At 40.0% G+C, this 24,283-nt stretch overlaps 1 protein-coding gene across 1 annotated transcript in view; it reads right to left on the minus strand.

The window, feature by feature from the left end:
* The window catches only part of LOC101862411 (SEC14-like protein 1), a gene marked incomplete in the record, with an annotated part of 47,251 nt that overhangs the window by 12,992 nt on the left and 9,976 nt on the right, over nucleotides 1-24,283 (minus strand). The window contains 9 exon segments of the mRNA XM_013082139.2: nucleotides 4,298-4,396; nucleotides 9,494-9,639; nucleotides 9,955-10,206; nucleotides 11,318-11,455; nucleotides 12,583-12,889; nucleotides 14,125-14,195; nucleotides 14,662-14,750; nucleotides 15,737-15,926; nucleotides 17,478-17,629. Coding sequence (XP_012937593.1) covers nucleotides 4,298-4,396; nucleotides 9,494-9,639; nucleotides 9,955-10,206; nucleotides 11,318-11,455; nucleotides 12,583-12,889; nucleotides 14,125-14,195; nucleotides 14,662-14,750; nucleotides 15,737-15,926; nucleotides 17,478-17,629 — 1,444 coding nt within the window.

Genomic DNA, 24,283 nt, shown 5'->3' on the forward strand with positions numbered 1-24,283 from the left:
TTTTGGTGCGTCAGTTCTGCTCCAGCATTTCTCAGAATAGCCTAATATCTTTCACATTCCAGAGGCTAAACATATTTCAAGGAGCAAAAATGAATACACATTACAAACAAACCTTAAAACCTAGAACTCAGAAACACTGGACAACAACCAGTGAAAGGAGCATAGAAGTAATAAAAATTATATGTTTCCACTGAAAATGAAAAGCTAGCCAACAGCGTTTCCATTCAAGACCGACAAGATTCAGTTTTAAGTAAATATGAGAAATAAAACTTAACAAGGTCAAATGAATATACAGTGCACAAAACAAACAAATAAAATGGTGCTACGGTGCATACAACAACAAAAATTTCTTCCACAACAACTAATGAAGCTCTCATAAACAATACGCTCCATCCCTGAGATAATAATGTTTTCCTACGAAGCCATGCATATTTGTATTAGCCTTTGTTAATATCATAAATATTTTGTCAAGCAAAACATGTTGGCTTCTCAGGTGCCATATAGCAGTCACAATTGGAGACTACGCATGCTTATCTCAATGTGGAGCCCATCACTTCTTCTAGAGCTACCAAAAACTGGTCTTGATATCCAGTAATCAAAAAGAGATTTGTAGACACCACTTTTTTAAAGAGGGAAGAAATTGTTCATTGTCTCATCAGAAGATGAACAAAAAGTTTTTGAATTTAGGAAACTTTTCAAAAAGTGTGAGCCCTACTCCAAAGATAACTTGGCTGGATTCCCACTTCACCATGACACTGAGCAAAGTCCAGTCCATTCTACTCATTTCCTCTTCTACCTTCATTAAAAACAAGGATATACACAAACAACAACACAAGCTGAAAACTGTCATTACTCAAAAATCTCGCAACACACATCAGAACGACAGTACCCTTGTGCCTTGACAGTGGATCACAGTAAAAGAAAAGGTGGGAACTGAAATGACTGAAGCAAGGTGCACTCTCTATGGAAAGTGTTGAGGGAAAACATTAATCAGTATCACATATTTTCTATTTTATTCTTCTTTTCTTGACAACCAACATCTCTGAGCAAAGTTTTGACAGACATTGAAACATTCAAAACAAACATCACGGTGATTTGAGCAATTAATAATAATCAGGAAAAAGACGTGCTTACTTGAACAAACTGTACTGTGCATCACATAAAAAAGGCAAGAAACACTTACCATAAAAAAGAAAAAGAAAATAAGAACATTTTTATAAGCCACTTCATGTTGGGCTTTTTTCCAATGTCTTTTTCTTCTCTATGACTAAGTTTGGAAAATATGGAAAACAGACTACCTTTATCATTATACTGCTGAGGTAAGTGCTACAGCCCAAATGTACAGATCAATATAAGTTTTACTTTCAATATTAAGTACAGCTTTTCTGGTTCAGACTATCCATTAACTCAAAAACCATGAGTAGACATTGAGAGCAGCCAGTGAAACTCGCCCAGTCCCCGAGTGGATGGTCCCAATGTTCAAATAGAGTGTATGAAACATTACTGGGAATACAATTTTCATGAGGGCCAAGAAAGTTTATTTAGACCTGGAAATGATAGAAAGATAGGTTAACTACTTCCTCTGTAACTTTGACAGTTTCATTGAGTTTGAGAATATTTTTGCAAATGTTTTGATCACCTGTGTGAGGCGTTTATATTTCATCTCAACAACAGCAAAACCATGAGTGTTCGAGCAAGACATCTAACAGCTAAACAAGCGATGCAACTGTACGAAGCAGTAAATTAACATGGTTTAAAAAGCGAACACTTTGAGTAAGATGAGGATGAATGAGCTGCCGGCCCCTCGAGTGATGCAAGATCTAGTAGTGGACAAGAACACAGCGACAGTGAGTGGTCAGATTTAGACCCGTCACAGCAATGAGCTGATTGCAGGGGAAAGTCAGAGTTATCCGAACGTCAATCAGGTCCTAGCTAAAAACAAAGGAGAACGGTAACAGCTAGAACACTCTAGGAGTTCCTGCTGTTGTTAAGACAATCATGAATCAAACTGATCCTGAATAACAGCCTCCTCTTCTGTGCTTGGCAAGAGAAGAAGGCAAGAAAGCCAATACTGATCATATCAAGCAATGCACAGGAAGCAGATGCAAGAAGAAAGGGGATGGCGAAGTCATCAGTCATCGACTCACACAACATAAGAAAGAGCAGCTGCGACAAGGCAAATAAAATGATAGGACAGAACTTTTTTTTTATCGCAAAAGCAGGAAATGGTGGAAAAAGCTTGACAGTGCCAAGTCTGCAGCAAACCAGGCAAAAAGAAGTGATCTGGCTATGTCTGTGAGGGATGCCTGGGTCAACCCCACCTCCATCCAAAGGACTGTTTCAAGATCTGGCACACTCGCGCAGTTCTCTACATGTTCCTCAGCCAGCATTTGTGCTTGTTCGCAAAGAGAATGGTGTAGATAGTGTAAAATGCAGCAAACTCTTCGTTTTCATTAATATTTTTTCTTGTCCTCAAAATCTGACATGTGTTCTACGCTAAGTCCCTGAGTTATAAAATTTCAAAGCTGTGCTCAATTTTTTATGCTCAATTTAATCACACTGGACTGCCTTCACCACAAACAGCTGACCAGCCACCTGAGGCGGATTTATCATCTTGTCATGGAAGTGGGTCTAAGCATTGTGTCTGTCAACAAAATCTCTTTAAACGTCATGTTTTTACACATCTAATGACATTAAATAAATAGTACAATCAATTATCTTTAACGTCACGCATAATTTTTGGGTGGGACCATGTTTTTGGCCTTTTTATTAATATTTTTCAAGATCTGGTAAAAATTCCATCAATAAAAGAAAAATTATTCAGGGGTTAAAAAGTTAAAGCAAACATGACCTCTAACCAAAACCAAACTGAGCATTTAACACTTTGCAGTCACACAGCCAACAGTACAAAATACCCCATCTGGTCACCCAGCCAAAAGAGTGACTGAAACAGACTTCTCAGGCCTGTCGAAGAACTGCGTCAAGTGACTGGAATGGATAATTTTCATCGTCGCACTATTGCGGCCAAAGACCGCAAAGTGTTAAAAAAACATGCAATACACACAAAAAAATGTAAAAGACCAACCATATCATCAAATACAAATCTGTTCACTGGTTTAAAAAAGGAACATCATAGAACATGAAAGGTGAACACAAAACTGGTCAATTAAATTAGAACTGACGGCAAACAATTATCCTCCATGTTTATATTTCGCACAGCATCACAGTAAGATCAATCGCATCCGTTATTTCACAACAAAGCCCTCAAATGTGCTCACAGTTGTGTAAGATGGCCACCCATCACAACACAGATCTCTTCCTGCATCCTCTTTTTTTAGGCATTCTCTAAAAAAATGTTCTGGTCATCAATAAAATTACTGTAAAACCAAACTTTTAAAAACCTTAACAATGAAGTAGAAATGACTTGAAAAAGACTCCAGTATGCAAATCTTTTTTTTATCTGTAACTGTTGTAGCACAACAAAAACAGCTGAAGCAACTAACCAAAAACAAAGGCAACAGCTTCACCTTTTCATCCATTCGGACAGAGACATTTTACTTCCAGATTTTACAAGGAAAATATGTCAAGCTCTGCCACACATATTCAGGTAATGGCTAGGTGTGCTACTGACTATTAGAGAACCAGCCTCAAACATTTGGTGCTCAATGATGAAAAAAAACCCACAAATTTAGTCTGTAAGATGATGAAATTAAAAAAATGTGAGACCTCTTGTCAAAGACCTTGGCACAAATCATCCACCTCTCTAATGAGTGAAAGTACAGAAATTTGGGGCTAAAAAGGGGCAGGAATTTGTTTACCTAGTTAGACCACATCTATTCTAAAAAAGAATGAGTCCTCTGCTGAAGGACTCTCATAGATATTAGTATGAAAACTAAGGCCAACACTAAGTTTCACTTTGCAGCAGGCAAACATATGTTTTTAATAGATAATTCCAGTGAAAATAGAGCCCCCAAACGACCCGCAAAAATCAAACAGACTTGTTTTAAACAAGTGATTGAGAAAAGGCCTAACTGACAATAATTAAGACCAATATATGGTCTTTACCCAATCAGCCAAACCCTTATATATAGATGATTCATGCTTTCAGTCACTGACATGGCAATCTGGTCAACGAAAAAAAAAACAGGCAAAAATTGTGTTAAAAACATTCACAGAGAGTGAAAGCCACCTATAGAGACATTTCAACATTGAGGCTCCCACATGCAAGTCCCAGTCCACAACACCACACTATGAGGCTACAACAGAAAGGGTCAAGGCCACTGAGCATCAAGGTCACCTGGAAGGGCAGGAGCCAGCCAGGGACTGGGTGCTGTTGGTGCCGGCAGACAGGGAGGAGAAGCCACTCTGGCAAGATTGCAGGCTGGACATGGATCCTCTGTGGAGAATAAAAAATAAAACATCTCACAGCCAGGGTGAAAGGATGGCATTCGCCTTTCATTTGTTCCTTCACTTTTTTGTTTGTTCCTACAATTGTCAACACGCAAGTTTAAATTTAACATGGCATCACTTTTCGCCCGATTCTGTTACTTTTAGTTCGCGTGACTCAGCAGCCCGCCGGAGCTCCCCGGATGGGTTAATGAGCCCTGAAGCGACTTTGCCGATGTCGGTTAGGAGGTTCGCATTTTTGACTATGTTTAAAACGATATAACTTCTTCCCCATCCCACATAGCAAACCATTACGCGGATGTACTAAAAGCTCAATGTCTTGAGATTTATTCTGTGTTAGAATGGTTAATTTCTGTGCCTTAGTTTTTGTTCTAGACAAGTGTTTGTAGAGTACCCAATTTGTCCTATTTTAGTTACAAACTTATGAATAAATGATTGTTAATTTTAAAAAGGCACGACATATCTCTCCAAAATCTGTGTTAAACTGACTACGAATATCATGTCTTTTACCATGAGAAATCTTAAATCTGCGCGAGTAGAAATAGTCGAGTTATAAGAGAAGAAAGATGCACATCTGCATTTTTTAACTAAAGACAATCAGCGTTAGCTCTTATTTTACTATAAAACAAGAGAAAGTTACTCTGCGTTTGTTCATGAATCATGCTGTGTCTGTGGCAGCCTGCATACAACTAAAAAGATATAGAATCTCAGCAATTAAAAAAACCACAAAACTGTGTAAACACATGGGTAGAGATAAACTTCTTGTATGGAATAAAAATAATGACAGCTAACACATTCATTCTTAGTTTTTGTGTCAGAAATATGCGCGGACACAATTATGAATGTAAAGAAATCAGTCACATTGTCAGTTATTGCAAATGGTCATGGAAACGAAAAATAAAGCTGGAAAAGTCTGGTGCTGATTCAGTGTCCCTGGAAAGCTAGAAATTATTCTTATAACCCCATTACGAGAAGTCATCCCTATTATTCAGTCAGCTTAGGCCTACAAAACCTAGACTTAGCGTTTTAAGAAAAGTAAGGAATTTGTAAAGTGTAACAGGTGCTGTTCCTGTATTAGATCTACATTGATGATGTATTCTAGCACTGAAATCGATTTGTACTTTTCATAGAGAAACTTCATGGTGACTTTTATAAACTTTCGAGAAAATATGCGAATATTCACTATTATATTAGACATATTAAGTTGTATTTGGAGGAATTACTTCATAGCGAATTGTGTGCCGATGGATAAAGTTGCAAAATTACAGCTTTCTATTATATGCCCAGATACCATCTTTTCTGAGTATCTGCACCAATGCTATGTCGTTCGTGTTACAAAAGTTTGACAGATTTTGACGAGGCCTTTTTTTTATATTGATTTTTTTTCATTCACGCTAGTCCAAAAAAAATTACAATTTAGCATTGCCGACTCCAGCGCGTCTAACGAAATAACCAGACAAGTTACAACGTCCATTCTTTTTTGAGTCTCAAGAGCAGAAATGCATGCTTTGGGCACACAAAATGAGAATTACCCTAAATACAAGGATACACCTTAAATTGTTCGTCGAAAAGTACCAAAAATTAAGTCGGCCCAGACAGAGCGGCGACAGGGAGCTGACCCCCCGTGACCCCGACGTGATAAGGCGCCCGGCAGGGAACCCCCCGCGGCAACTAAAATTCCACCGCCGGTGCGCCGTGTTAAAAATACATTACAGATTTTTTTAAAGCTTTTTTTCTAAATGTAGGGGGTTTTATTCCCCCATCGACACAATTTAAATCATTTTGTAAGTGGGCTTTGACCCTGTCTGTCATTTAGCGCAACAAAAAAAGATGGTCAGACAAAAACAAGATTGGAGGAAAAGGAAGGAAATACCAGTGGAGCCCTCCAGCCACCCACAAGGGAAAAGTTACACAACAACTTGTATTGTTCTGAGTTTAACAGAAGCATATGAGCACCATAATGGTAATTTAGTGTTGACAAAGAACAAGACGGAAGATAAACCCCAAAAAATAGTGATAGCAAAGAAGATGCGATTCATCTACTAGGTCAACACAAACAACACAAGAGAACAAAATAATAAAATAGGTTGCATTTCCATACGGCGGAAAACACACAGGCAATGCTGGCATCTCCTTCAAGTGGCGTATTTTGGCAATTTTTCAAAATGAATGCACAGTATTGAATATGGTATCAAAATTTAGCTCAAACCCTGTAGATTTCAGAAATGTTTGTCTCATGGGCAACAGCTTTCTCGTTATGTAATAAAGGGTGCGTAATCACAGGTACCCAGGTGTAAACATTTAATTAACATAAGTTCAATTTACTCACTTAAAAGTGATTTCAATTGCTTATCTCTGCAATAATGTCTTCCAAACTGAAAGCAGGACCCATCCTGATATGCTCAAAAGCATATATAAAAGCAAAATCAAGCACAAAATTCAAGATTTATGAAAAGGGGAGACAATTAAATGAAGCCGACCAATGCATGGTTTACACAAATATATTTATTACACCAATTAATGAGTGGACATGAGAAAAAAAATTGAAAAATGAATAATGGCCTAGAGATCTAATGCCTCTTGTTAGTCCTTTTGTATTTGTCCAGGTGAAGAAGTCTGGTGATCCCTTATTTGTGGTTAGACCAACATCGTTGCTCTTGTAAAAGACATCGCTGGGGCTGCTCTTTTCACTTTTCCATAAATCTCACACTGAAGTCATCCTCCTCAAGCATTTGAACCTTAACCTACTGGAAAAAATCAAATAACACACCTTGAGAAATAAAGAACTTAGTTGGGAAAAACAGCAATTATTTGTAATAAATATTATTGATCTGATTTGTTAAATTTCAATCGGAACTAACAATTTTAGCCGTTTACTAACCATGGCAGAATATGTCCACCCTTGCCTCTTTTGGCCTCTATTTTTTCAGTAAGTTGTGGATGTTCTAGGCTTTTTTTAAAAGTCAAATGAATGTATCACACCTACATTTGTCTCTTTCTTATTGTATTTATTAGTGAGTCCCTAGTAGGCCTTCTTTCTCGCATTCTGCACAACCTTATTTGATTTCTTTTCCTCATAATATGAAACAGCAGTCTCCTAAAGAAACATCTTTCTGTTGTGTCTAGATTACTCTTTGACAACTTATATTCATGGCATAGCCATTCAGAAGGCTTGACCACAAACAGTCCCAAGGATTGTGAAGTTAAATCAAAGAGGTCTGGAGACACACAAGTCTATAAAGACTGACTTTAAATCATCATATCTTCTGGAATCTCTTCATTGTCAAAACCCCCCCCCCCCCCCCCCCCCCTTAATTCTCATTCTCAAATTTTTGGAATGCATTGTTCGCTATCTTCATTTTGAAGTTTCTCTATATAATATTAATATTTTTTCGTTACATGTCTCCCGCCCCCCCCTCCTCTTAGTTCCATTCTATGTCTATATTGCATGTTTCCACAATTGATTTTGACTGTCTTTTCTTCTTGTTCATTAAATTTAATTTAAAATATTTTTTAAAAACTAACTAAAATTCATTGGAAGCTGATCCAAGTAGATCTAGATCGAGGCCTATCTATTCTATTCTGAACATCGTGACACAACGATCTTTGAAATGCCATCCCCCCTTCCTCCCCCTTTCCGATTACGCGGCCCCCATTTTCTTGCCTTCGCGGCGATTTCGTGTTGTGCTTTCGAAAAAGTTAGATTTAGGCGCTTATCTCACATCATGGAGCAATTTAAAGATTTATTTACGCTGAAAATGAAACTAGCATGGATAATGACTTACATTTCGTGATATTTGGGTTGAAAATTGCATTTAAGACTAAGATTTAGCCTCATTTTGTTGTTCACGGGTCTTGTTTGTTCGACCTGTGCACGACAGACATGAAAAATGCGGTTTTTTTAAACTTAATTTAACAATAAATGTTAGAAAATGAAGAGAAACGATGAAACTATGGCCTAGAACTGTTAAAAGCTTTGTTTTGGACAATTACTGCAAGATCGTTGTATCGTGATAGCAAATTCCAGTTTGTTCACCCAGTAGAATACGAGCGACGGAAACCCGGATGATCGCGAATGAATAGCCGTTAATCTTTTAAAAATCTATTTTTCTTACTTTTTAAAATACAAATTATCGCAGTTATGATCAAAACATTGTCAAAACATGTTTAGTGGCAACTAGAACAAAAAATATGCTAAAACTAACAAATTTAGAATTACGTGAAAAAACGAGACACATGTCGACAATGCAGGCAATTAGGATTTTTTAAAATATTTTTTAGAAAATCGTGATTAATTTCATGTTTTTAATGCCAAATCATACTATTATCATTCTAGAACAAATTCTTAGCAAAATTACCATTAAAAATTATGAAAAAAATAAATTAGACTTACCCTTCTCTCCATGTGTTCTGTTGTCAAATAAACATTGTCTGTCGTCATTCCATGGGTCCAGGAACTTCACAAAACCACAACTTTCACAAAATGTAAAAACTCACAAAAATGTTGCTGTCCCAGCTTCTCGAAACTTCACTCTACGATATCAACTAAAGATACGCACACACAGTTATCCCGTTTCTGAGAAAAATTGTTCAGAATACAGAAAGTGCCATTTTGTCCTCATCTGTGTTTTCCGCAATACATCATATCCCTACAAGAAAGAAAGCTCTAAACACTCTATATTCTATAGTTACCCTGACCAATCCTATAACATTCTCAGCTTCCCTGGAAGTTTAGTTTGGTTTTTGTAAGAGTTTTACAGCACCCACTACACAATTAGGTCATATAAGTGCCAAAGACTAGTGTCTTACAAGAGAATGACAAACAAAAAAAGAAAGAGGAGATATGGAAGATAGATGTCTGGTAGGAATGAAGGAGCACCCAACTGTTTGAGCTTAAGAAAAGGGCATCGACACAATAATCGTCAATGAACATTTTTTTAAAAGATGAGAATCAGGAAAAAAAGATAGGAATGAGAACAAAGCAACACAGGAAATGTAGAAGAAACAGACCACACCAGAGTGACAGCCCACTATACATCACCAATCAGGTACAAACAATGGAATGTGTTCTGGAAGCTCAACTTACTTGAAGGCAGCGGATGGCAGCAGCTCCGTGTGGTACATCACCTTGGACTTGTGGGAGGTGAGGGCAAAGTCAAAGGATGGCTTGGTGCTGTCAAAGTACTTCCATTGGAGGATGTACCGGCCAGGCTGTGACGTCACATGGGAGCCCTGACAGAAGGAAGAACAAAGGGCTTCTTGTTACTGCACTAGAAAAGCACATAAACGGGAGAACGATCACATTTTTTTTTAAAGACACATTTAGAACGCATGGTAAATGTAACAAGCTCTGAATGAGAAGCAGGGCAATATTTCTAGTTTATAAGTTAAACATTTTTTTTTTCACTTATTTTTTTAGCGCTTTGTCCTTCTTCATCCTCTAAACTCTTCCCTTCTCGTCTTCCTTCAATCCTTGTCCCTCAGAGACAGGCCCTCTTGAGCAGAGAAAGACAGGAAAGGACATATAAGCTTAGTGGAGAGTCAGACCTGTACGCTGTCTCCATCCCTGCATATATTCGGCGGCTCCACAATGCTAAGGTCCCGGCCCACCATCAAAGACTTGTCGATGTACTGCACTGATCCCAAGCCACCGCCGGACGGGCCGCTCACATGGTGTTGGTGGTAAGGTTGAGATGCCACTGACTTGCGACAGAAGAAAACTGTGAAGGTCACATCACCCTTCAAGATGTCAAAGTCCCAGGTGACCACACTGCCTTTTTCAGGGACCTCCATGAGAACCTGGATGGAACAGAATTTACATTTTGCTATAATTCTAAAGCCTGTGGCCCATTCATCACCAGAATTCAAACGGTATCACCACATTCAACTTTAAGTATCATTATGCTCCCAAAAGTAACAACACAAAATTATCTTACTACACTGCATGCGTGAAACAGAAAGTCAACATTTCAAAGGTAGAAATGTCATCATTACATCTCCATCGTCAAAAAATATGACAGAACGACACCTGAAGTGTCTTGGCAGAATAATTGATACACATACAAAACAAGCCTGTCAACTTTTTCAAAACCCAATCAGGGCCCCCAAAGTTATAACGTCAGAATATGCAACAACAAACAAAATAACATCAAGTGGGACTGGTTTTGGTGTAGAGAATAAGATAAGTCTCTCAAATTCCTGATTGGTGAATCCGGGACAGTCCCTGGAGAATGTTAAATGTTACAACTTTGTATGCATAAATGTAAAGCTTGGAAAGTAATAACTTGAATATGTTCAAGAACAAAATATCTTCTTAATGGTATCTCAGCCCAATCTCTACACGACACAATTTTGGTTCATGGACAGCCATCAACATTTAATATAATACATATATTCTATTTGTATGTTTATTTTTTTTCTTAGGTTAGTGAGTAATGTGCAACTTTATTTGTATAGTATTTCAGTTACTGTCCAATAAACTTTTCTCCCACCCCAACACTACAAACACGAACAACAACAAAAAACTCTTCAAGTCAATAACCCTGTACCTCCTTCTTTTATTTGGATAGAGTTTCAATTACTGTCAAATACTCTCCTCCTCTCTTCCCTTCCCTTTACACACACACACACACAAAGAAACTCTTAAAACCCTGTACCTCCTTCTTTTATTTGTATAGAGTTTCAATTACTGTCAAATAAACTCCTCCCTCTTCTCCCCCCTTCCCTTTACACACACACACATAAACAACAACAACAACAAAATCTTGAAGTAAATAACCCTGTACCTCCTTCTTTTATTTGTATAGTGTTTCAATTACTGTCAAATAAACTCTGTCCTCTTCTCCCCCCTTCCCTTAACACACACACACACACAAACAACAAAAAACTCTTCAAGTCAATAAACCTGTACCTCATGTGGGAACTCCTTCACCACCGCTGCTGTCTGGTAGAGGCTGTCAGTACTTAATGGCTGCTCCTCAGGCGACTTGTCCACCAGTTCCTCCTGGTACAACGACTTGGGCACCAGGCCACCCTCAGACACATCGCACTGTGACAACAGAGCAAAAGACGGGAAATATTCCTTATGATTGCAGAAGAGAAACTGTACACACCGGCACCACCAACAGGTCTATAAACCATAGCTTTTAATGACAGTGGTACAGACAACCAAAGCGACTGCAATCCTTCCCTCATTTGCCAATATCAGTCCTTGTAACAGCTTTCCTACATTGAAGTCATGAACTATTCAGCCCTAAAGTGAAACAAAATAATTTCTCATCTGCCCCTTGATAGACATTTAGTATATGCAGCCTTTTTGTTTGCTGTCGTTTTTGTGGCTTCCAGGAATACGAGTCACCTGTTCACAAGAGAAGTCACGAATATTTATTAAAATTATTCTCATACAGACCCCCCCCAAAGAACTATGTGCTTTGTCCAAATCAAAGTTCACAAAGTCCTTAATGTATGGATACACAACCTCTGAAGTAACATGGGTCTCAGTGAAAGTAATTAACAACCTCAAGGAACTGTGGCTACTGTGGTTACTCCCAAAAACCTCTAAAGCAAGTAGGCTTTTATGAAGGGCACTTATACATATCACCCACAGAAAGAGAGGGATTAATTTCTTTCAAATTTACGTCGAAAGTTGACCCTCACTCGAACACATAGACCTCTCCCCCCCACCCCCCAGGGCAGTGCTACTGACTGAAGTATCTTTATGCCATTCCCAAAGAGGGGATATTAACATGTTCTTACGCACAGTAGAATAGTAAATGGACTGATTTATCAATGTCATGCTCATACTGTGCCGTAACAACATAGGGGGAACTGCTGCTTTTTCTTTCCTCATCCTTACTAACGTCATTTTTCCTCTACTTCTTTTCTATGTTTGTCACTCTCTTGTGAACTATTTTCGGGGCGCCTTGATAGTCGAAGCAGACTTTGTGCTGTTGAGGCTAGAGAGGTGAGCAGAGTAAGCCTGATTCTCCGTTTGGACTTCTCTGTTGACATCAACCGCATGGCGCTCATATGACCTTATGTAGTTGCGAGCGCCATAAAACCTTACTAAAACTAAAAACACATATCACTGCCCATTCAGAAAACAACTGCATACCACCCTCCGTTCAATTACTCAGATACTAACGGTCCAGAACACACTCTTTCCCAGTGACTTACGAAGCAGTCGCCTCCAAGGAAATCAGGAATGTACTGTTTGTCCATGAATTCAACCAGCCCCCCTGGTCCAAGGTAATCTTTACCACCGTAGATCATGAACTTGTTGCGCGTGTTTTCATCGATGAACGGACTGACCAGCGTCCAGAGCACCGGGAAGACACGCGGGGCCCGCACAATGAGCAGGCGGCCCATGGTCTCAGGGTAGTTTGCCTCCACCGTCTCAATGATCCGCAGCAAGGCTCTGATGCCCGGCCGCCACAGGTGACGCATGCTCAGGCCTTCCAGGTCCACAATGCAGGTGCATGCACTGAGGACAAAAGTGACCCTTGATGTTTCAAACCTCTTATCACACAATTTAGATCGATCTAGGAGGCCAGCTTCTCTCACCCTGCCTGGCTGGGCTTACCTGGGCTACATGGGACGCTAAATCTTCTTAGAAAAATATAAAATATCTTTCCATCCTCAAAAGACATAAAATGTAGATCAATATTGCACGAATACTGTTGTCTGTAGCAGCAAAACAGTGTCCATGACTTTGTGGGAATTGAATTCAGGCTCTTTGGGTGCTAAGTAGAGAGCTTAACCATTACACCACTGACATCTGTGTGAAAAACCAGATGGAAGATTCAAAGAGGCACCAGCACTATTTGGTCCATGGTGGTTACTCAAATCTATCGTTTCAAAGGCAGAACATTAGCCCAAAGCAAAAAGAAAGGAAGAAGAATGAAGAATAGAAAACAGCAGAGATAAAGAAGACAACCAATATCACAAATGGTTCAAGTGTGTCATCCCACCGTGAGAGACTTTTTCCTTCCTGCTAGTGTTTCCTGAATTTTTGTGTGACTCCTACCCATTAGTCTAGGGATGAAAGCACAATAAACAAGGCCTTGGAAATATCCACCAATCTGGGAGCACCTTTCAACCACCCTTAGGAAATAAACTGCATCTAGAATAGAAGTGCAAGCATTATAAAAAAAAATATATACAAAGTGGCATGAACCAGCAATTTTCTCATTTTCATAACAGCTCCTATGCTTTTTGTCTTTAAAAAGCCATAGAGAGCACCAAAGAACTTGGGAATTTCTGCTTGAGCAGGAGCTTTCATAATAAAACATTGAATTTCTTTCCAAACAGCTTGACGTATCAGAGCACTACAGGCTGGTTACATATGATACTTCCAAGTGTGTTTAATTGATGATATTCTTTTTTGTAACTGGGGAGAGATTATCAAATGGAAAAGAAGAAAAGTTCAACTTATAGCAGAAAAACAGTGAAGCTAATAACTTCCAAGTATTTCTAAAAAGTGCTTAGAAAAAAAAACCCATCACTTAACACCTTGGAAAAACAAGGCAGGTGGACAGAAATGATGACAGATGGAGAATGAAACAGTACAGTAAGTTGAAGGAAAAACTTTCCAACAAAACCGCACTTACACCCATCATCTAATGATGGCCTATTTGAGGCTTACTTGACACTTATGTGACATAGAAGCTCTTCAATACATAACATGCCATTCTTCAAACATGTCTGACAAGAATTCACCTCACTGGATGTCCTCTCTTCTGAGTGGCTGCCTCTGCACGTCTCAGACCCTCCTCATTCACGGCCAAGACCTGGAAAGTCAAAGTCACATGATCGTCAGCAGGATCTTTCCATTTTCAAATCAACCACAGAAACAAGAGGTTGATGATTGTAAACGTTTTACAACCCCATCAACATTACTCCTGTAACACAATAGTGTCTACTTACAATATGAAATATAAAGATTTTAAAAATGAGGCTACAGGCAAAAGAAATAACCGCATTGCCTGCAAATGCTATGATTTTTTTGGATCAAAGTTCACACCATTACCTTGAAATGATGGACTCCATTTAGTATCATTCCTTTCCCAGCACAGAAATTCAAAGTAGTAAAAAGGAAACCTTGTTAGTGAAAATACTTTCAACAGTAAATACTACTGTGAACTCCATTCCGTTTTCATACAACATAAAACTGTAGCTGAACTTTTAACAAGCTTCCAATTTAATTTATTTTTCCTTTTTCCCTGAAGAAGAGATTCACAGAAAACACAGGCTCACATGTCTGAGAATTGCTTCTTCTCCCACAGATCTCATCAGACCTTTCACATCCATCTGTCCCAGCTTCAGAATGTACAGAGGCCTGCCATCTAAGGTGGAGGGGGAATAAAAAGATCAAATTACTATGACTGAGATAAAGTAAAGAGAAGCACAATATCAAAACAACAGCTATGTAGCTCAGGGATAAAACAAGATAAGATAGAAAGTTACAACACGACAGACAGAAAAAAAGAAAAACCTACCAAAGGCGTTCTCCAAATATCCCCATTATTATGATCAAACTTCCATGATCTCAACATTTTAATAACATCAGCTTAACTCAACTGGCCACTTCATTCGAAGTGTTAAACACATACTGAACAATAAGGTTATTTTTAGTAACACTTAATCTTACTCAAGGCTCTGCTTTCCTTTTTTTTTTTTATTCCCTGTCCACAATAAAGAATAATTCAGTTTTACTTTTTCTTTGAACAGCGACAAAAATGAAGTATGGTTTTTGTCAATTTTAAAAACTCAAAAGCAGAGAACGACTCATGTTCACGATTTTCATGACTTTCTTTCCAAACACTATCCACAAAGTAATCCAGAAGGTTGATCATGGTAATAAAATAGCACCTGACCAGACAAAGATCTGTCATGTCAAAAGTAAATCCTTTAATCCAGTGCTTTGAGTTAAGAACAAGAAAAAAATGAAAGCAGAGAGACTAAACCCTGAATTAATTATTACACAGGTAGAACTATGTGTTATTCCAGCATTAGAGAATGAGTGTTAAGCTTTTACACCCTGGCCAACACAATTCAAAGGAGATGGTCGGCTTCAACCCTGCCAATCAGGGCCAACCTCCACTGAGTGGGGAACACCATCCAAGTACACAGATGGAGGTACCCATACAGCTACTTTCCCATTGAGGAATCGAATTAGTGTCCTCTGCGTACAACAATAAATAGCCCAACCATTGCACAACATTACATCATTATTAGAGCAGTATAAACGGTGGACGTGCAGTGGATCTTTAAGTCCCCCCACCTATCACAGCAACTCAGGAGGAAAAACACAAGAAGAGCAAGGACCAACCAATGTCACAATAATGCCAGCCCCCAGGGTAGTATTTCTCCAGGATCTCTGGTGGTTTGTAGCCATCCAAGATGCGGTCAATGTTGTGAAGTTTCCGCCAAGCCAATGAGTGCACCAGCATCTCACGAGCTTTCTCCACATTAAATTCACGAGCACGCAGAAATCTCAGAATATGGGCATCCTTTGGGATCTGGAAGGAACAAAACTCCAAATAACAACTTGTAGGTTTGAAATATGTATAAATGAATTCCATTTTCACTTGACCAACACCGAATCAGGAATGGGAGTGAGAAAAAGGTGAAAACACCAAAACAAGATAAGAGAGTAATTATTAACTCTTTTTATCTCTGAGGGGGGTAAACCCACTATTCCAGGGCCGTTTTGGTACAAAATCTAAAAATGACAGAAACGTCACTAAATTCGTCATTGAATCAAAACAAGTGAAACTATTTTGATAGTTTTACATCAAATGAATGCGGTCCCGGTAAAAGAGACCTGATTTCAGCAATTGCTGAAAAGTAATTTGACGTCAAAGTCGTTGTAAGTGAATGTGCCCGAGCCGCTGTCAGCGACTCACCAGCACAGCGGTTCCAACCACGAGTCACTGGAAGCAGCTTACCAGAGTAAGAAAGGTGATTCCATTTGTCACTGATGGCTGTGGGTTCAGTAGTTGAGAGGAAAGTGGTTTATTTGTCTGACATCTTACTTGACACAGATAATTGCAATAGCATAGCATTAGACCATAAAAGATACGAGTAATCATGTAAGAAAAAACAAAAAGATAAAAATTATATACAAAAGTAAAAGTAAACATCACATCTCCACATAATAAAATATCAGCATTTGTGGTGTAGCATTTTGGTGCTTCCTCATCACGAGCAGAAGCCTAAAGTGATTCCTAGGGGCGGGCACAAGATGAGCCGAGCATTCGTTTCTCGCGAGAAATGCCCTTTCCGTCGCTGCCCGGGCACTAAACTACTGCCCGGTACCGAAAAGTGATACTGCTCGTTGGCTTGACATAGCAAGTAACAGTAACGAGAGTGAGAGAGTGAGAGGAGAGAAACGACACGCAGACAGTGCCACCTATCACCGTGCCGTCCTGTGTGTGAAACTGAAAGGGAGGGGAGAGGGTGGCGAGACGAGGCAAGTGGGGAGTTGATCAGGGCCTAGGCCTAGATCTCCCTACCTTCCTTCACCGCCTGCGCAACAAGGCTAGCCTAGTTTAGATCGTTAAGCGAGTTGCCCGTACTGCAGGGCGAGAAGAGTAATCTCAGAGTTGCCCGTACTGCGGGGCGAGAAGAGAAATTGGTCACGAGACGAGAAGCATTTCTCAGGACACGAGACGAGAAGCATTTCTCGGGACGCGAGAAGTAGGTCAGCTTCTCGGTCTTCTCGCTCGGGAAGGAAAAAGCGCTTCTCGCCCGCCACTAGTGATTCCCCACTGGGAAAAATTTTTATTGAGTATCTCAGTCTTTTTGCTGGGACGTCGGATCACTATGAGCATGGGTTGGCCCTGGCATATGGGGTCCAAACTCGCCTCCTATATGATCAAAATTTTGCTGATGAGGGCATAAAACACCTACATCAGGAAACAAAAAGAAAAAACACAGTTACACGAATATTTGCATTATTCCAATATTAAAGACACAGCATCTCCTGTAGGTGTACAGGTAGTCTATTCATTATCCTCCACCCCAAGACACACAGAGGGGGAACAACGAGAAGCTTTTACGAAATTTACCTTTCCCTTGTGAGTCTTCTGGAGCCAGCGTCGCAGCTGCACAAGCTGGCTCTCCTCAACCGTGGTCAGGTGACCCAAAAACCGAGCAATGTAGTCATCATCAATCTTGTTGATGTTCTGGTCACCTCCGTAGGAGCAGCTTGGGGTCTCCACTGACATAGCAAAAACAACAAACACAAGCGTCAGAAATAATACAGTAAATGCTAAGGTCTGAGCTACAAACAACTGATCCATTACATCTTGGTAAGCCTGAGGCCCCATTTTGGCATTCCATTTACAGACCTGCCACTCTATAAAATCTAAAAATCAGGATTTTAGAGTTAAAAAATCAGGATCTGGTGAAAAAAATCGGAATCAACGGCAAATCAGCCATACGGGGCACTGGGGAAGGGGGGGGGGGGGGGGTGTTCTGGTTCCCTTTTAAGACTTTTATGAGGCAAGTATGCAACGCAAAACTTTTGCAGGAATAAGTTCACATTTGGGCCTCTAAAAAGAGGGAAAACTGAAAGACAGCATAATATGTACTCGAGTCGGAGTTGGATAGACTGGGGGAGCAAAGGTTGCAGTTAAGCTGAAACTCTTGTAGTCTTGAAAATAGCTGACACATAACTCTAATCATCCATTCAAAAAGCCCGTGTTTTCATACTGTAACAACCTTTGACTTCCATCTCAAATACACTCAAGGCTTCCCCCCCCCCCCCCCCCCCCCCCCCCCGAAAAAAAGGTCGCGCCAAGGTTGTTTTTTTTTCCTTATTCCTTTCCCCTCAATTATTAAGCCCAAGTGTAAAAAAATACACCCCCTCCCCCGGTCGTCCACACTGGTTCAGTCCCGAAAAATACCTCGACCAACGAGATCGGTGTGAATGATAGACCATGTGAGCCTCAACCAGATTGTCTGAAAATTTTGCGCAACCCCCCCCCTCCCCTATAAGAGCTTTTGTGGGTGTCATAAGGAAAGACTTCTGAGTAATGAGCGACCACCCCAACAAACACAATAAAGAAGAGACCTAACCCTAACCCTAGGCCTACCCCAAAAAAGAACCTGCAACGGGCCTCATGTAAAACGAACACGGCTGTTCCCGAGCGGAGCACTTAGTTACCTGAGGAATTGACCCGGTCAGCCATTCTGCGCCCGGGTGGTCAGGGAGGTCACTTTGACCTTTACTCAACGAGTGAACTGTTGTGACTTAACAATATTTATACAGTTTGATATCGTCATTGTGGCTTTGCCCACAGACAAATCAAAGTCAAAATACTATCAACAGATAGAGGCATTCTTGAACTGTACAGCAAATAACTTTTTATTGATATTCATAGCTCGGCACCCTTTAAAACATGGTGCAATTGAGGGCACCTTTGAGGAAAATTTTTACATGGGTCTACTTTTTAAATCTACGATATTTTAAAATGTGAACCCCAGATCTATAAAACAATCAGTGGTATACAACAGTGATGTGATGAGCTTTCAGAAACACTTACTTTTGGTTCGATTGGTTCAGAAACGTGGAAATTGTAGAAGATTTACTACGGTCCAGCTCATGAAACGAGAGATTTTTCTTTGTCACCTCACAGTTCAAGCAGAAATGGTTAACTTGTAGAAGGTTAACTGCTATCCAATTCATGAAACAGGAGGTATTTCTTCATTATCTTCTCAAAGCTAGAGCTGCTTTCATTTTCACAAACACAAATATGAATACTCTTAACAATAAATGCAAAAGTGTTTTTGAGTTCAAAGGCTAGTTGTCTTCCTCTTCTTTCCCTTCAGTAACAGCTTTCAACTGCTTCCCTTTTCCCTTAATTCCCACTGTCCTCTTCTCCAGTTTTGCGAAGCTGAAGTGAACAAGTTTGCCACCCTCCTCGCTCATTAAACCTAGATCTAGGCCAAATCTATATCAATCTGTACCTTCCTTTTCCCTGCCGAGGAGTAACGTTTTCTGAGTGTCATTTGTGTAGCGAGTGTTTCTTCTAAATGAGACAATGGTTGTGTAATAGGTCTCTAAAGTGCATGCTCTAGTGATGTGTCTTCAAACTGTCTTTGAACTCTTTCTATGTACGTTTGGGTGTTGAAGTCGCGGCTGGTGTCTCAAGGGTTAGATCTCTGTGTGGGGAGTTCACTGGTGATATTTCTATGGATGTCTGTTGAGTACTTTCATGTGATTGTTTGTCTGCTTCACATGGGTCGGTGTTTCAACAGATGGAGGCTCTGGTGGGTCTTTTGAGCAAGACAATGTTTGATGTACTTTTTTAATACAACCTTTATTTTGAAGTGTGCAAAGGGAACACACAGGGCAAGCATCTACTGTTTTATTTGGATCGAAAAGTGTTCAGATGTGTGAACTTTCTTCAATACATCTACGTTTTTGTGCTACAGCTAGGGTTGCTTCTCAAATTTTCAAGGTGTATATATGCACTGTAGGCCTACACATTTGTTGCTCAGTGTACAGGATGTGTGTCTGCACTATCCCAGTCCACGTTCACGTGATAATGACAGAGAACAAGTACGTCATTCTTAAAATTTACACAAAAATATAATTTGCTCTAGTTTGCCTTCTTAACCTTTTGACTTTTGGCCCCGCACGTTCTACACAATTTTTTTAAACACTCAACATGTAGTTCCAGCGTGTTCCATTTTCATTCTGGTAGCAGACTCTCATAACACGTGCTGACACAGAATCCCAGAAAGTGAAAGCAGGACCTCGGATGAATGCCGTACGGGCAGCGCGGCGGCCGGGAAAATATTACGGGGTGAAGTAACAAAACTCGCCATCCTACTAACGTTTTTCAACCAATCAAAACAATTTTTTCACAAATAACCTCCTTACTGGCTCTTAATACAATAGATAAAAAACTGGTTGCAATCTGAAGTTCACGAATGGAAAAAAAATCCTGATTTTGGAGGATTCCGAAAAATACGTGCACCACAAGGTAGGGATAAGTACAGAGGCAGTGTGTGATCACGATTAGAACTAGAACCAAACGAAAGGATGCGGGTTATTTGAGAGAATCTGAGCTTTCATTTGATACCTCACACACCAATAGTGATAGATAAGAAGGGACATTTACAGGGGTCTAAATCAAGTGAAAATTACAGACTTTCTAACCGAAATCGGCTAACAGCAATTAAAGAGGGCTCGTTAGCGTGTGTCGGGGTCGGATGGGCGGCCTGCACACGTGTGGCTGTGTGTGCGTTTCGGGGAGGGGGGCACTAGCGGTCTGGGCATTGAACGTCGCATAGGCGTCAGTCTTTGGCCTCTCTGGGCTAAAATAAAAAAATAAAAAATGGTTCGACTTACAGACCAAGGAAAATCCCTATTGAACTTTAACAAGGCCTAAACTGGTAAAAGGAAAAGTAGGCCTATTCTGTTATTACTATACTTTGTTGGTAAAAGCTCCTCTTGGGGACAAAACCAGAATGTGCATGATTCATCACTACATAAAAAAATAAAGCAACAAATTATAATTATGGGGAACAATTGTTGGTCTTTGGGGGGGGGGGAGAGAAGAAGAGGAGAGGGAAAAAATCAAAACAAAACAAAACAAAACTTACGGGACCGGGGTTCGTTCCCACACTCATAATAGATAGATCTAGATCTAGATGGAAAGCTAGGCAAAAGATCTAGCTAGATCTCGTTTGCATCTAGCTAGATCTCGTTTGCAACAGTTTTTAGTGCCGGATGGTCTGCTAATCTTCAATTTTACTTTTTTCTACAACAAAGAAAGTGGGAAACATGGGGGGGTTGGGGGGGGGGGGGGGGCGTATCAATGTGACGGCGGGCATCGGATCGGCAGATAAGGTGTGGGGGGAAAGTAAAAAATGGTGGAAAATTGGAAGCACTGAATGTTAGATCTATAGAACGAAGACACTTCCTTTTCTCCGGACCTGAGTCCGAACAACATTTTTCCGAGTCCAAATAAAGACGGCCCATGTGAAAAGGCCAGCACAAGTCCAAAATGAAAAAATAAAAATACACTCCAAAACAAACAAGGAGTATAATATGGCCTACATCTACATTGCTATAATAGGGTTTGATTCAATTATAACATAATAGAATTGGAATATGAATCCTCCATATAGATTTAGATCTAGATCTAGATCTAGATCTAGATCTAGATCTGGATCTAGTAATCTAAAAATAAATCTAGATTTAGATCTAGATTTCTAGATCTTGTAGAACAAGTGAATAGGAATAGGCCTTGAACTAGAAATCCGCATTCGATTCCGAACAGAGGGACTCAGCTGAGTCTAAATCTAGATTCTAGATCTACATTTTAAGTCTAGATCTAAAAATCTAGATTCTAAATAAATAAATAATTCACGCACCTGATGAAATGCTTTTTACCAACATTAATATTACAGCACAACCTATGATAGGGTTTGACACAATAGAATTGGAATATGAATCCTCCATTGAGGTCTATAATGATCTATATAGAGTCTATATAAATCTAGATCTAGATTCTATTAGAACAAGTGAGTCGGACTTGAATGAATCCACACGATCAGAACAATTGATGAAACTGAAAGAAGATAATTTTGGTCATCTTCCTTCTCCGTATTCGCATTTCTACTCGGGTTCCGACAATTATGTCGGAAACGCCGACGTCCGCAGTCGGCGGTCGGCACGAAAACGAAAGTGCCGACAAAGCCGACGGGACAAAAAAGGGGGTGCTGGCAGTCGGCCAGGCCTCGCACTACGCACATAGACTAATACAGGTGGGCCTAGCGATAGCATCAGCCGGCTCGCGGGTGGGGTCACGATTGTCAGATTTCAGACAATTGTCGGCAAACAAGCAGGTCTAGAATGAACTTTGTTGACCCCGACAACCGACAGTCCCCCACCCACGAGCTACTCACACGTACAAGGTCATGTCACGTGACGCGAATGAGCATTTGAAAGTTCCACTGACAGGTCTTGATGATGGGCCCGACTAACCAGAAATGAAATTTGCTTTAAAGCAACGGCAGAAAAACGAATAGATTATTCTTAGGCCCATGTCATAATTGTTACAGTAATAAGGACACCATCGGAGAATTCTGGGTTATAAAAGCGAAAGTAGATCTTGAGCGTATCCAAGTCGGAATTCAAAATCGATACTACATCGATTTTAGTTGAAATGACGTGCGTGAGTCATCTACTAGATGCTTTAGAAATAGCGTTCCAAGTTCCTGCCGATAAAAAGTCCAATCCGTGCTTCCAAGCAAAAGAGATTGCAGAACTTGTATTTTTTTCTAAGAATCGCACGCAACGACAAAAAATCAGGATACTGCCGATCGAAATCGGGATGCTTGAGATTTGGGGCAAAAAATCGGGATATCCCGATTAAATCGGGATGAGTGGCAGGTCTGCATTTATCAACATTTGACCATCGGTACCAATACACCAATAAGCATTTCATCACAAAGGGTGGACCAACTCAACACATGTATTGTTGTCTGATAAGACAGAGCAGTGCCAAAAAATGTTTACTGTTCTTAGATCAATGAATCTTTGGACACTATTCAACTATACCTCCCTTCCATCAAAAGGGAAAACTTCCATAACACTGTCGCTGCCACCGTAAACTTACAAGACAAGTACATCCTTCCAAACAAATCTACTTGCTGACACGACTTTTCTTCTACTTTCAATCTACAGGCAAAAACAACTTTCAGCCATAAGGAAAGGTAGTCACCAGTTCAACACATTTGTCAATTAAGTAAAACACTACTTGCAGAGATGCCAACCACTGAAAACCGAAATGAGTATTGGGAAATATGAAAATGTGTATTTTCTGGGGAAAATGTGTATTCCCCACGATCAACCGACCGACCAACCATTAATAGTAAAATGTTCAAGGTGTCCAGCAATATTTTCTGAAAAAAAATTACTTGCCCACCAGCTCGAAAAAGGGAGCACACACGCGTACAAATACATGTATCCAGTCAACAACTCGTCAGTGTTCAATGTCATACTGGGGTCTTGTTTGACTTAAGTATTTCAGTCTATTTTATAATATTTTCCTCTCATTATTATATAAAAAATAAATCCTGCTTTGTGAGTTCGGAAGGGCCTACAACAAGCATTTCGACTATCAAGAACCAGTCTGGGTGTCATGATTCATATTATGAACTGACAGACTCAAATTAATGCTCAAACTCAGAGAAAAGCAACAACTTGAAAGGCTCAAGTAGACCCATGCTCCATGAGAGTTGTAACAACTGTGGTAGGGCAAGATGCAGTGACACTGAAAATATGCCAGTCTTGAACAGAAAGCTACAACATGTACTGCAGGTATAATTTACTATCACCCATCCAATGAAACGCGAACACTTTATTTCAATAACACAGACTTGCAAAGTATGAGGGGTTCCGATTCCGCACACGGCCTGCACCAAGGCGCGCTTTGCACAAAACTAATCAAAATTCTGAAATGTGCTTCCAAGTTTTTGTCATCTGGTGTTGCCTTAAAAACACACCCCCCCTCCCCCGATAGTATCTTATAACCCCCAAAAATCAATAATCTCCTCCCCTATGCCGTAGTCATATACTTCGCAGCACCGCTACTCCCATCAAAGACGGTCTTTGCTCACCAGATGCCGTTATTTATGATGCGAGTGCGCGCATTCGCAATGGCGCAGGTTCAGTGACCGGTCACGATGGCGAGCCAGACAATCTAGAAATCAGACGACGCTTGTATTTTCTTTTCTTTTTTTTCCCCACAAGTGACAGCACAGCGACGAGTCCGAGTATTTATTACATTTTATTTGCACGGCCACATTGCGTTTATAATGCACAACCTGCATGCCACAAATGTTGCGTTTTCAG

This window comes from Aplysia californica, unplaced genomic scaffold (genome assembly GCF_000002075.1).
Source record: "Aplysia californica isolate F4 #8 unplaced genomic scaffold, AplCal3.0 scaffold00161, whole genome shotgun sequence".
Lineage (NCBI taxonomy): Eukaryota > Metazoa > Mollusca > Gastropoda > Aplysiida > Aplysiidae > Aplysia > Aplysia californica.